Source organism: Sinocyclocheilus grahami, unplaced genomic scaffold (genome assembly GCF_001515645.1).
Source record: "Sinocyclocheilus grahami isolate Dianchi unplaced genomic scaffold, SAMN03320097.WGS_v1.1 scaffold88.1, whole genome shotgun sequence".
In the NCBI taxonomy this organism is placed as follows: Eukaryota; Metazoa; Chordata; class Actinopteri; order Cypriniformes; family Cyprinidae; genus Sinocyclocheilus; species Sinocyclocheilus grahami.
The window spans coordinates 953,413-967,605 of NW_015505267.1; the positions used below are offsets into that span (position 1 = coordinate 953,413).

Consider the following 14,193-nt stretch of genomic DNA (forward strand, 5'->3'; position numbering starts at 1 on the left):
GATTTTAAAAATGGACTTCCAATGACTTGATAATAATCAGCAAGTAACAGCTGATATTGCATTTTTACCTTTATCCAGCTTTCTTTATCCTGTTTAGAGCTGTAATAAGGCAACAATTAAAACAATTAACCCTAAGGCAACCATTAAAAACCACCTATATTGAATGATATACAGCATGCATTATAAATGCCAGCACTTCTAGAAAGATGCTCCGGTCTGTACCTGGCCTGCAGCTCCAGTGTCCGTTCCTTTCCGGAAACCTGAAAGGTGTGAGGATAATCCTCATTGTACGTCTCCATCACCTTCATGCCTTCAATCCCGATACGTGTGCGAACCGTAAACTTCTGTCCCACCAAGCTAAACTTGGGAACACAGTACAGCAGCATGTTGTTGAACTGTGGGAAGATGATAAAATAGATGCCCCTATTATGGATTTTTGAAAATGACCTTTCATGCAGTGTGTAACACAGCTCTAAGTGAATGAAAACATCCTGCCCAGTTTTAAATCTGAAAGTGCACCGTGTATAAAGTTATTGTCTCTCAAAAGAAAGAGTCGACTCTGAATCATTGAAGCGAGTCGTTTTTAAAACGAATCCCAAGCCGTTTCATGTTGACGTCAAAATGAAACATTAGCATATTGCCCGCCCACTTGTTGGTCTTTTCTCATTGGTCTGAATGAAAATGCAAATTCATTCTTTGCCACTAGGTGCTGCTTTTGGAGCGGTAAAAGAGCTGTTTCCCCGGTAACAGCTGTAAACAAAGCAGCACTGTGCTCACAAACGCTGCTTTATCAGGCATGATGAAATGAAAATGCACGCAAAGGAGGGGTTTGGAAAAATGAATCCATAAACGAATCGTTTGGGGGTCGTTGAGCAAGTAAGTTAAAAATAAATGCATATTATAAGACAAGTGTTTTTTGACCTTGCATGCATGTAAACCTGTTGTTGGAGACTCCCAAAACCCAAATATGAACCTTTCATAACCCATAATAGGGGCACTTTAAGATAATAAATTGCCAAATGCTACTATACTCATAGTAACTCATCAATGGCTACAAAGATCGCCAGCATGGACAACAGTTACTTGTCCTTACCAGGTAGAGATATCTGTCCATGGCTGAAGTGTTTCTGGCTGCCAGTTTTAGAATATGACCCTCCTTTATTAACTCATTTGAGGGGTTCACAATGTCCTCTTCCTCTCCCAGCATCTCATAAATCTCCAGCAATTTCTTAAGGTTTTCCTGAGAGAAAGAAGACAGTATAAAGAGAAAGACCACAAGACTTTTTAAAAAAAAAACACTTTTTGAAGATGAAACAAGAGTCAGAGCTATTGAGTAAGTGACTGAACCGACTCTTTTAAAAAGGATTGTTACGACGTAATCTAGAGATTCAGTTGTACAGCAGAGGAAAAACACTCACTGTTTTCCTAATGGCGGTGTTGGAATGAGTGGCAGCCATGGCAATAATCTCTAAAGACTCTGCAAAGACAAGGATTTTACATTTAGAAAAGATCATGTTTAAATTGGGGCTTAGGAATCTGCTCACTCCTGAACTCACTTTCAGCATCCCGCCGGTCTATGTGATCCTGAGGAAGTTTCTTCAGATAGTCTTTGAGCAGCATCTCGTATCGTGGCACTCTCTGAACAGGCTCCAACATGTGGTGCTGCAGCGACAGACTGCCACATGCTTCTTGACTCTAAGCACACAAACATACACACATAAATCTACAAACACTAAAGAAGGCAAAAACAAACCAGAAAAAGATATATCCAGAAAGAGTAAAGCCATATCTGCCAGACTGATTATATCAGCTGTAATTTGGCTATTTTTAAATTATATGTGGTAATTCTCCTTTAAATCAGTATTAAAATCTACCAATATACTTGTTAATTAAATTGTTTTTAATTTAGAGTTTTAAAAATATATATTTTTAAAGCTGGCTATTGAAAAAGACAAAAAAAGACTTGTGTTTGAGAGTAATAACCTGCAGTTTAAGACTATATACAGTACATCAATGATCACCTGGATTTCCAGAATGATGGCTTTAAATGGAGGCGATCGATCTGTCCATTGCTTCAGCAGATCCATGGCATGATCAAAGTTCCTCACATATTCAGCGTACATCTTCAGAAAGGGAGTGAGTTTCTGTAGGATGTCCCCAATGCGAGGTGTTGACGTCCTTGAGGAAAAATCACAGAGCATTAAGACCATATTCCTACTGATTAAAGCAAAAACGATGTCTGCGAAGAGAGAGTGGGAATGTCTTACCATTCTCCCATGCGTTTTTCCAGGTCAGGCAGAAGGAACTGGCTGTGGAAGGTATGAATGGAAGAGATGTTGGAAAAGATGTTTTTCACCACATCCATGGTGAATGTGTCTTTTCTGGCTTCTTCTATCAGCTTGGCATAAAACACCTGCAGAGCCAGAATTAGATGATGTATGATCTACTATCTTTAACTGGTTTCCCACTCAGGGTCTCGCAAGAGTTTGGTCAGTCTATGAATAAAGCAAAAAATATATGCATACCCTCATGAAAAAACATAATGAGCACTTACCTTATCTAGTAAGTTGAGTCGTGCAACATAAGCCTTCTCTGTCTGCAGAAGTTCATTTGCTATCTTGAAGAGTTTCTGCTCATTGGTTTCCTAAACAAACGTTATTGAATATTAACATGAATACTTTATCGGATGCAAATCAACATAATTTTTTTTATGTTTCTTTGGCCTGATGTTTCATGAAAATGTTGATGTTTAAAGATCTATAATGGTTAATAATGTCATATTTAACATCAACATTAAAAAAAACAACTATATTGTGCATAAAATATTTATGACTGATATTTTTATAATTCAAGCTGATATTTTGCTAAGACAAAAGTTTGTTTTCAAACTTTTCTTTCCTTGGTTGGCAGCTCTTCTTGGAGCATCATAAATAATTCAGATTGTCTAAGATTCTAAGCTTTGGGTTTGTTTCAACTTACAGTGGGGCAAAAAAGTATTTAGTCAGCCACCAATTGTGCAAGTTCTCCCACTTAAAAAGATGAGAGAGGCCTGTAATTTTCATCATAGGTATACCTCAACTATGAGAGACAAAATGAGAAAACAAGTCATTTTTGTTGGATTTTGCTGAGAGGGAACTAACTCTGCCGATGTCCTTTGGTGTGACACCCAGCTAAGCACAGCAGTTCACATGGCTGAAGGGAAACAGAGCTCAGAACGTAAGGGTCAAGGGCAAAGCCAATTCAGAGGTTGACTCCCACTCCACCTACATTCCTCACCTCGCCATCAAATTTCCCCCCTTCTTTCTCTCTATCACACCCATACACAAATGAACATCCACTGGCACACACACGCTGTGGTCTGTTAAAGGAACTTCCTGATGTACACTGCCCACAAACAGTGCTGCTATCTGCCTGTCAGCACTTTGAAGACACATAGTCTATCTCTTCTTATCAGAGTCTACAACCTCAGCTCACATAAATAACCTTTGAACTATTTCGGACACCCTCCAACACTTAGCTGATGAAAGAAACCAAGCTAACTTCCAATACATCCAGCCTTTGGCACGGCTGATTGCAATTCAAAAGAAGCTCATTGTTGAAACGTTCTTCAGAGGACAGGAAATGAAAGGATGGCTAAAAGGAAACAAGTTAAGCCAATCAAAGAGGGACTGGTGTGGACAGAGGATGGATGGTCTGTATTCTTGAAGCTTCACGCATGTTCACATTCACAGAAAATCAGTCCTTACATTTTATTAAAGAACATTTTAATTTAATTTAAATTTAATACCATTAAAATAATTAAAACTATAAAATAACTCAAATGGATGTATGTTGTAAATTATATAGTGACCAAAAACGCTAACCAAATGATATTATTAATGATAAATAAATAATTAAAAACAATAAAATATCATAATTAACATTTTAAATAATATACAAAAATTAAAACTATGAAATAACACAAATGGAGGTAAGTGAATTAAGTAGTAGCCAAAAATGTTTAACAAATACTATTAACAATAATAAAATAAATATGTAAAACAATAAAATATTCCAATTAAAATCTTCAAAATTTTATTAATCTTTAAAATAATTAAAACTACAAAATAATTCCACTTCCATTTTGTCCACTTTTGTTATGCAGTGACCAATGATAATGATAATAATAATAGCTAAACTATGAAATAAAACAAATGTAATCAAGCAAATTAAAAATAATATTAATAAAAAAATTATTAAAAACTTAATTCATAATGGAAATATGGGAACTACTTAGTGACCTAAAATGTTAAACAATTCTGAAACTGTCTTATATTTGAGTTTATTCTTTTTCTAGATTCCAGCCTTGAACATTCTCTTAACCAATTTCAGGAGGTGCATGCTGGGATGCTTTTAAAATGCCACTGAAAGAGTTCACGTGTAATGCTGGACACTTGCTGGCTGTATTTCGATCACTATCCAGTCCAACTCATCCATTCCAAACAAAATATTTCATTTATTTATCAATTTATTTGACTACATGACTAAAAATTTAAGCATAAGTTTTTAACTTTTTAAAAGCATAACATACATTTCAGTCATACATTTCAACTTTTGATTGGAAACATCAGAGACTATATCATCTAGTGCAGTGAGTCAGCAACCAATGGCACACGTGCCAACATCGGCACGTAGAGGGATAATCACTGGCACGCAAGCAATAGAGAAAACTGCATTCCCACGTACATTTTGAGGTAATCATTCCTCATAGTCACACAGCCTCTTAGGAGCTATAAATACTATGTGTGAGAACTAACCTGCACTAGTCTACAGATGCACGAGGCTCTGGCAAACCATTCGCGCGAGCACGGCGCATACAAGGTGCTTCAGATCAATGCTGCGCCGTACTTTCGCAGAGGTTAAGTCCATTTAGCTTCAGTCACACTACGCGATTTAGTGCATGACAGCTTATAGTTTATTCTGCATTTGTTGCTCTTAGCATTAAATAAATTACCGCTATAAATGCTGGTTATTTTTAAGTCGGTATATTCCACACACGAATCACAATGACGTGTTGTGTGAACAACAACATTCACATACAGTGGTGTTCAGTAGGGCCACACTGAAGATCTGTTATTCAAAGTCTAATTTAAACTTTAAAATAAACTCATTTTGAAAAGTTTAAAAAACAATTTATGAAAAAAATGCTTCCGAAATATTTAAGATTCAGAGCTGGTGGGTAGGCACAGTGGTTAACCAGAAAAATGTTGTGAATGATCTAGTGGAAGGATGCCATTAAATACAATTCATTTGCTTGATAAAAATATATATTTCATTCATATTGTTAATATATAGCAGCTGTTTTTAAGCAATGATAAACTCAAGGCTGTGCTGTATTTACTCACAATATAGAATGGCCTTGATTGCCATAATGTGTATCATAATGACAGATTTTGTCATCAGACATAAGTCTACTTAGTCCACAATGCATCTATGAGATTTAAAAAACAAAACTGAAAGCGTTAATCCATCTGCAATGTTTTCTTCAGAGGAAATGAAGGCCTGGCCTGTAAGACTAAAGGTTAAAGAAAAAAGAAAAAAACAGGCTCTAATGTGAACGTCAGCATGTAAATCTGGCGGATGAGACAGCGCATTGAGGTGTCAAATAACTGTGTGTCAGTGTCACTACTGACTCCATAAATACACTCACACTGATACACAGACAACATCGGAGCGGATCTTTGCAGAATACGACAAAATATTCTTCACATCTTACCTTCTGTTCCGGGATGCTGTTCATCACAACGTCATGTTGCTCCGGCACTTTCCTCTCCTCCTCGGCCTGTTCTATGTGAGCGTGAGGCGGGTCTACACAGTCCTCGTCCATAATTTCCCTCTTAGCCCCATCGCTCACATCTCCATTCAGCAGTCCCTGCCTGTCTATCCTCATGACCGGAACTGTGTCGTGCGTAATTCCATCCATGTCCTGATTCCAGTCCTGTTCTCTGTTCTTTTGGGTTAGAACCCCATTGGGGGGTTTGAGAGCATGACTTGGGCTGTTCGCAGCAGAGCTGGAGTCTGTGGGCTGCTCCGTCTGTCTCTGGTAGTTTTTGTGAGCCAGGCTGCAGTTGGGAGATCTGCTGACCTGCTTCAGAGGAGCGCCCTCCCTCCTACTGTCTGTGTGACTGTGAGCAAGAGAGAGAGACAGAGAGAGTAGAGGAAGGTCACCTTCTTTAGAGTCAGAGAACTCTAAATTACTTTAACGACTAACAGAGTTGGTGAACAGAAAGAAAAAGACGCAGAGAAGCTGAGAAAGATGTGTCGTTTGTGTGAATGTGATGCCAAAATAAGTGTTGAACAAACTTCCTCTGTCTTGTGGGGCGGCGATGTGTGTGCTTGCAGGGGACGTGTGAATGTGCAGATCATAGGAGGAGTGGAGGAAGAGGATAAGAGGAGGATGGGAGGAACAGGGAGGGTGAGGAGAGGTAGAATGCGGCTGCAGAGTGTCCCATGAGACACAGCTGCCCTACTTCAGAATACATGCCAACATGCAAGAGCACACATTTACACACTCAAGAGAGTGAGACAGTCTTTCAGGAACAGTGGGAGCAAACTATAAAATATGTAAGAGATCATATACAGTCCATCCAGACAGTCTGGTCATTCTTTTATCACCCTGAAGGGGTTTATTTTGTGATAATGACCGGATGACTGGACAGGATCCCACTTATTACACGGCTGCTTACTAAATAAATAAATGGACATGAAATATTGATTTGAGTTGAAATTATTTTTACTATGAGTCCAGCTCCATCAATTTGAGCCACTTTGATCAGAAAAATATTTTATATATTAAGTTTTATGGACGAATACAACTTTTAATTTTATTAATCTATTAGTAAATGTCAAAATTAACATTAAGAATAAGAAATGCTTGAGAATTATTTTAATTGTTAGTTCATGTTAACTAATGTAATTAACTAAATTTTAACAAATGTAAACTTATTGCAAAGTGTTACCAAACTTTTAATATAATTAGAAAGCTGAGACTTTGTTCCTTCAAAAATAACATAAAACAAGTTTTTTTCTTAGAATCGAGTCTCCACAAATGCCTCATTGTGACTTCTGGCTCAAATTCACAGAGCGTGGCACATATAGCGATTGACCAATCAAAATCAAGAATTCCAGAGTGCCGTGTAATAAGAATACTTTTTTTGACTGATGAACAATAGATAATAGAGATGCACAAATTAGAAATTGTGACAATACCAATAATAAATATTTTCATTTCATATAAATACATAAAATAAAATAAATATTTCATATCATATCATAACTGATATAATATTTTGACTTTATACATAAAAAAACTGCATTCAATTGTAAAGCCCAGTTTTAGCTTATTTTTGTTTCTGTATAAGCATTTAACATGTAAAATCAGGCATTAAAATATTATAATGTACAATAAAGAAGATGAATAATTGTTTAGCTTAAAATATGATATAGAAAAAATTGGAAAAAAAAATGTATCTTGATAATATTTGCTTCTTATCCAGACCAATACTGATATAAAAAATGATAATATTGGCGATATGGTCACTGATATATTGTGCATCACTGATATATTGTGCATAATCATCAAAACTCCACATAAGTAAACTGTAAAAACATGACCCATTCATAACTTCACATAAGCGTGCATAAACCGAACAAAATTAAGCCACAATATAAAGCTTTGTGGTTCATGCGCGCGCACGCACGCACACACACACACACACACACACACACACACACACACACACACACACACACACATATCCTGCACCTCCAGCTGTTTCCCTGTCTACGGCCCACCTGCCCTCTAGATCAGATAGCGTTTCCTGTGAGACAGAGAATGGAGATGTGGATCTGAGGGTACAGAGCACCACAGTGAACACCCCAGATTATAGACTGCTATTAATATACCGTTGATCTCTGGACCGCTGAGATGAATTAATATGTGCCATTTAATATTTTGTTCAGTGCGTGACTCAAAACATTTCAAATCTGTCCTGTGCAAAGAACAAAATCTAAGTCTTTGTAATCTGGTATGATGAAATGCAGTTACAAAAAGGCATTTCTGGAAAACAAAATTAAACTATCAAGTGAAACCACACAAGCAGGGCGGTATAGATTTCATTGTTTTTTCCCCATGAGGTTGTAAACCAACCCCCTGCAGTTGTCTGAGGTCACGGCATTCATAAGTATTTGGCCCAGGCCAGACAGCTGCAGGAGTTATCAGATCCCGGTTTACTCCATCAACCCGTGTGCTCTCACTTTGCTCCAGAGCTTACAGGATGAATTCCTGCACAGATTCTGACCCACACACAACACAATGGCACTTGACCAGCAGGCAAAACAGGATAAGGGCTCGCAGAGGTTTATTTGAGAGGGACTGAGGTTAATGGTCAGTCCATTTTGTTACGGTGGCCATATGGTTATGGCAGATGAAGTTATCGAATATTATGCAGGAAAACAAATGCTTTACACTGAATTCATCATGGTTAGGGGGAGTTATTAGTGTTTAAACCCATGTAACCAAAAGTAATGCACTACATCAAGTGGCTTATTTCATAAAACAGCAGCAAAATCAATGTGTTAGAAGACACCATTGTTTAATGCATAATTAAATGCATTAATAATAATTTACATTGCCAATAATATAGTATATAGGGAATTTCATGTTAATTGAAGAGACTTTCACAATTGTTTTGCTACAGAACAATTACATACACTCCAGCCTCAAATTTCGAAAGCACCGTATGCTTTAAAAACATAAGCTACATAACTACTACTAGGATGTGGGTTTATGTGCTTGACAAATTAGACGAGCACTGAATATTTAGCAACTTGTTAGCAACCTATGTTTTATAAATCAATAATTAAAAAATTCATGTTTGAGGTAAGATAGTGTGTAATTTATGTTTTAGAACACAACATGAAAGTCTCTTCAATCAATGGGAACCACAGATCTTATTTTACTCTTAAAAACCCATTAGAAATTCCAGAGGGAGGCCATGGTGAATTAGCCTTCCAGATTGGCCTACAAATGACTGAACAGCTCTGTTGGCAGCAGTAAAACATACTGTAGAGTAAGGCATGAGCAATGAAAAAGTATAAATCATTGCACTTTTTTGAATGACACTCTAAGCACTTTCAAAATAGTTGTGCCCGAGCTAACAGTGAAGAAACGATGGCTAGACATAAATTGATAAATCAGTCTTACCTCCTGTATTGAAGTTTTATCACACACAACAGAAAATGTCTGACACAAAACCAGTTCTTTCCACAATGCTTGAGAAACACCAAATAGAACGTTAGAGTAAAACTAGCTTCTGCTTTTTGATCTTCTTGTGTAATGTCAGGGAAGACATTTCTTTACAGTAATTTAAACACGTTACACAGTTGACGCTGATTTTAAAATATTTCTCTCTATATCGTACAAACAATACAGAAATTAATACTTTTACTCAGCAAGGATGCACTAAATTGATCAAAAGTGACAGTAAAGTCATTTATAATGTTGCAAGAGATTTCTGTCATAAATGCTGCTTTTCTGAACTTTCTATTCAAGAATGCTGAAAAAATTTATCACGGTTTCCACAAAAAACTCATTGATAATAAGAAATATTTCTTGAGCATCAAATCAGCATATTACAATGATTTCTAATTTCAGGATCCTGTAACACTGAAGACTGGAGTAATGGCTGCTCAAAATTCAGCTTTGCATCACAGGAATAAATTATTTTTCAATACATAAAAACAGTTACTTTAAATTGCAATAATATTTCACAATATTACTGTTTTTACTGTATTTTTGATTAAATAAATGCAGCCTTGGTGAGACATCTTTCAAAAACATAAAACAAATTCTTACTGACCCAAACTTTTCAAGAGTAGTGTACTTATGAGAAAACACTATAATCAAACTTCCTCAAACTGTACTTCTAAACTACAGTAAGGGCAGAATATATGAATATATGTCTGATCATCAGCCAGACGTGCTTGTCCAAAGCGACTTATAGTGCTTTCAAGCTATACCTTTGCAAAAGCAAACAAGATCAATGAACTTATGTTAGAGAATGTCAGTATCTACATATCCATGAACAGAGGAATGAGAGGTAGATATTGATCCCAAGTTTACCTGTTCTCCTCAAAGCGACTGATGAGGTTGGACACTAGGCCCCTCCCTAATGCTCCTCCTACTCCTCCCCTCTCCATGCTGGGATTGATGGGTGATGTTCCAGCAGCCAGAGGAAAGGAGACTTCCGTCACCGGACTCTGAAGGTGTGCTGGCTTAGGAGGCACTGCAGGAAAAGTCACAAAGAGGACACAGATTAATTAGTTTACATGCTAATGTAACAAACCGATATTTACTTATTATACACAATCCAAGAATATCATTACATGACCAGCGTGAGTGGAATCAGGTTCCACAATCTCCATGCCATGTCACTAGAGTGGCATAAGCAGCATGAACTTACAGGGACGAGTGCCCTGGATCACGTGAAGTTAAATGTCTTGCTTAAAGGTCCCCTGAAGTGGCTGAAACAGGAAGACAGGGCGGGACATATCGAGCAGCCCCGCCCCCTTTTTAAATTAGCTAATAGCATTTTGTTTATATCTGCACGGGTCAGAGGGAGCCGTTGAGCTCGGTAAAGCTGCATTTGACAGCCACAGTCTAATAGTTTACCCCCTAGATTCAATATGCAACTCTTAGTAAAACAAAATAGTGATCATAATCATGCTGAGGCTGTGTAGTTTTAAAAGTGTTTAATATATGCCGACTCGTGCATATGATCCACTCCGTGCGATCTCGTCTCTGGACCGGAGCCAAAGTCCAGATTAGACTGTGCGCGCTGCCGCGGTTCGTGTGACACAACGTGAAACCAGACTTCATTTGCCCCAATCAAAAGCATACACTGTCTGAATCGTTCCCTCTCACCTACATTGTGCACTACGTGCCATTCACTGTACAGGAAATACTACACTCTGAACAAGCAACCGATCTCAGCTACAGCTTCAGCATCTATTTATAGTGTAGGGGGCGGGCGCTTCGGCTTCTAGAGAGCGTTTGATTGGTCAGAAGATTTGATGAGAAGATGAAGTACGATGTGACGTCAAAAAAAATCATTGAACCGTTTTGGCGGAAGTGACGAACTAAAAGCTTTGAATGCTTATATCTTCTAAATGCGAATTTTGTCACTGTTTTGGAGCACACTGCCTCATAGATAACCTTAAGACTAACATATTGATATTAACACCGAAAAAACTTTGAGTTGAATTTTGATTTCATGGGGACTTTAAGGGCAAACCGGTCCGGAGCTTTCACTGCACCTTTAACCGCATGTAAGGAAGTGTAAAACAAAGTGCCCAAACAGAACACTAAGTTGTTTTAAGGAAGCGCTTGGTTTGCCCTGCAGAGTTTAGCTACAACCCCAATTAAACACACCTGAATCAGCTAATCAAGGTCTTCAGACTCTCTCGGAACCGTCAAGAAAGTGTGTTTTGGAGCTAGTTGGAGCTAAACTCTACAGGATATTGGCCCTCCAAGAGAAGGACTGGACACCCATGGTCACCACAAGGTGGCAGTGTACCTCGCGAGTATATCGCGATGGAACCTGCTAATACTCGGAAAGGTGAGATGAAGTGTATCTGGAAGCCAAAGAGTCTGTCTCTACCTGCAGAGAGCAAATCACCACTAATCTATGTCAATTTGATAGGGTGGAGATCAGTGTTGGGAGTAACGCATTACAAAAGTAATAATATTACAGTAGTATATTACTTTTTGCTGTAACGCAGTAATATAACGCATTACTAATAAAATGTGGGTAATATTATTACTCGTTACAATCTCAGTAACGCAAGTTACAACAACATATTTTAACTCAAAATGAAGTGGTGAATTTACCAACACTGCAAAACAGCAACAGAAAAAAAATTCCAAGGGTAAAATGGTTCGTCTATTTCCTGTTGTTGGAATTAGAAGGATTCTACATTTGTGAGATGGACACACTCCTGTTATTTTCAGTTCATCGGAGAAAAGGATAAGAATGCATAGTCAGGTGCAATATGTGCGACACCAAACTCTCAACATGGAGAAATAGCACGAGTAAAACTTGGAAACACCTGGACTGGTGCCACTAACATTAATCTATCGGAGAGAGCTGCGGGGTCGGAGAAGTGAAAAAAGGCAGTGGACGAGCGCAGACAAGCAACAAAAATTAAGTTTAACTAAACATAACAAAATCTGTTTTTATTAAATCATAGTCTATATATAAAATGAATGAATATGCAAAATATTTGATTTAAATAGCCTAATTAACAGATTAACAAAACGAAAGAAAAAGACCGAGAGATATGCTGCTGAGTTTGGTTCATAGGCTATTTGTGTGGCGCGGCGCTCTACGAAAGTCCACAGAAAGGAAACCGAGATGAGAGAAATAAAAGTAAACACATTGCAGTTTCGAATGATCTGAATGACCAAAAATGACGGAGTATTTTTTGTTGTTGTTTGTTTCCGCTGTTCGATCGCGCCGGCGCCGCACGCACACACATAGGCCTATAGCATTGCAAACGTTGTAGCTTGTTCATTATCAGAATAAAATACAGTCAACCAAACATATAGATACACTGGTTAATTTAAATAGTGCGTCCTGCATAGTAGGCCTACAATCCGTGCCGTTCAGCCTGAGCTCGGGCCAAACACTCATTTGCTCGTGACGAGGATGTTTTTAAGTGCGTTAAGTAAGCCTGGTTTTACATAATAAATAGCCTAATAGTTCAGCATTCAAATACATCGCAAATATGGACACATTTAATTGGATTAATGCCGAATGACAGAGGTAGGCTGCGCAAGAACGCCGTTTGCTTTCAGTTTCACATTGAATTATCCTAATTCATTTTGGCTTGTTTATTGACTTATATTTTCATTCTTGTTCAGTTTCGAATGATCTGAATGACCAAAAATGACGGAGTATTTTTTGTTGTTGTTTGTTTCCGCTGTTCGATCGCGCCGGCGCCGCACGCACACACATAGGCCTATAGCATTGCAAACGTTGTAGCTTGTTCATTATCAGAATAAAATACAGTCAACCAAACATATAGATACACTGGTTAATTTAAATAGTGCGTCCTGCATAGTAGGCCTACAATCCGTGCCGTTCAGCCTGAGCTCGGGCCAAACACTCATTTGCTCGTGACGAGGATGTTTTTAAGTGCGTTAAGTAAGCCTGGTTTTACATAATAAATAGCCTAATAGTTCAGCATTCAAATACATCGCAAATATGGACACCATAGGCGGAGGGGTACGGCTAAAAGCAGCCAAATGTATTAAACATCATAAACCTGTCTTTTTAGGCAAGAACCAGGGTGTCATGTAGGCTAATAAAACATGTTTAATGGGACTGAATTTGTATTTAACGTGATTACAATTTAATAAAAACATTAGAAATTGATAATTATAACGTTTCCTTTCTATTGAATGGCTATTCAAACAGCGAATAAATTATATAGGCTATAGAAAGTGACATTATCACTAACTTTGTTCTATCCCGAGTTTAAGCACTCTCAAAAAAAATAAAAAATAAAATATACCGTTAAACACTAAAGCTGTTTACTAGGGCTGCACGATAAATTGCATCCGATATTTAACGCGCATCTTGTCAGTAAAGCCGGTTCTTTAATCAGCGGTAAATCTCCATCACCTGCGGGCTTTCACATGGAGCAGCATTAACTACACAGAGCCGTTGTTCACTGACAAGCTGCGCAAAACCACGATCATATTTTGCGCATGTTTTGCGCAGCTTGTCGGTGAACAACGGCTCTGTGTAGTTAATGCTGCTCCATGTGAAAGCCCGCACTTGATGGAGATTTACCGCTGATTACAGAATGGCTTTACTGACAAGATGCGCGTTAAATATCGCATGCGATTTATCGTGCAGCCCTACTGTATACACTGTGAAATTAATCTCTTACTTACATAGTACGTACATCTGCGCTTTGTTGTTTATGATGAGAGAATTCGCAAGAGTACGGAATTCAGTAAGAGAACGTGCACGCACTCAACAAAACTGATGAGTTTTCCAACGATGACTCAACTGAACGGCTCTGATTGGCCATTGCATTCCTAAGTTCAACAGAATTGTGTGTGAATGGTTAAAATGCGCAACACTT

At 38.0% G+C, this 14,193-nt stretch overlaps 1 protein-coding gene across 3 annotated transcripts in view; it reads right to left on the reverse strand.

Annotated features, from left to right (window-relative positions):
- fgd4a (FYVE, RhoGEF and PH domain containing 4a) overlaps positions 1-14,193 on the reverse strand; it is a 47,943-nt gene that overhangs the window by 3,421 nt on the left and 30,329 nt on the right. For all 3 annotated transcript variants that reach the window (XM_016274632.1, XM_016274631.1, XM_016274634.1), the window contains 10 exons: positions 10,163-10,325; positions 5,756-6,164; positions 2,555-2,644; positions 2,268-2,413; positions 2,022-2,178; positions 1,557-1,695; positions 1,419-1,477; positions 1,094-1,240; positions 223-395; positions 69-99 (listed from right to left, as the gene is read on the reverse strand). In XM_016274632.1, the coding sequence (XP_016130118.1) occupies positions 69-99; positions 223-395; positions 1,094-1,240; positions 1,419-1,477; positions 1,557-1,695; positions 2,022-2,178; positions 2,268-2,413; positions 2,555-2,644; positions 5,756-6,164; positions 10,163-10,325 (1,514 nt within the window). The remainder of the gene's footprint in view (positions 1-68; positions 100-222; positions 396-1,093; positions 1,241-1,418; positions 1,478-1,556; positions 1,696-2,021; positions 2,179-2,267; positions 2,414-2,554; positions 2,645-5,755; positions 6,165-10,162; positions 10,326-14,193) is intronic.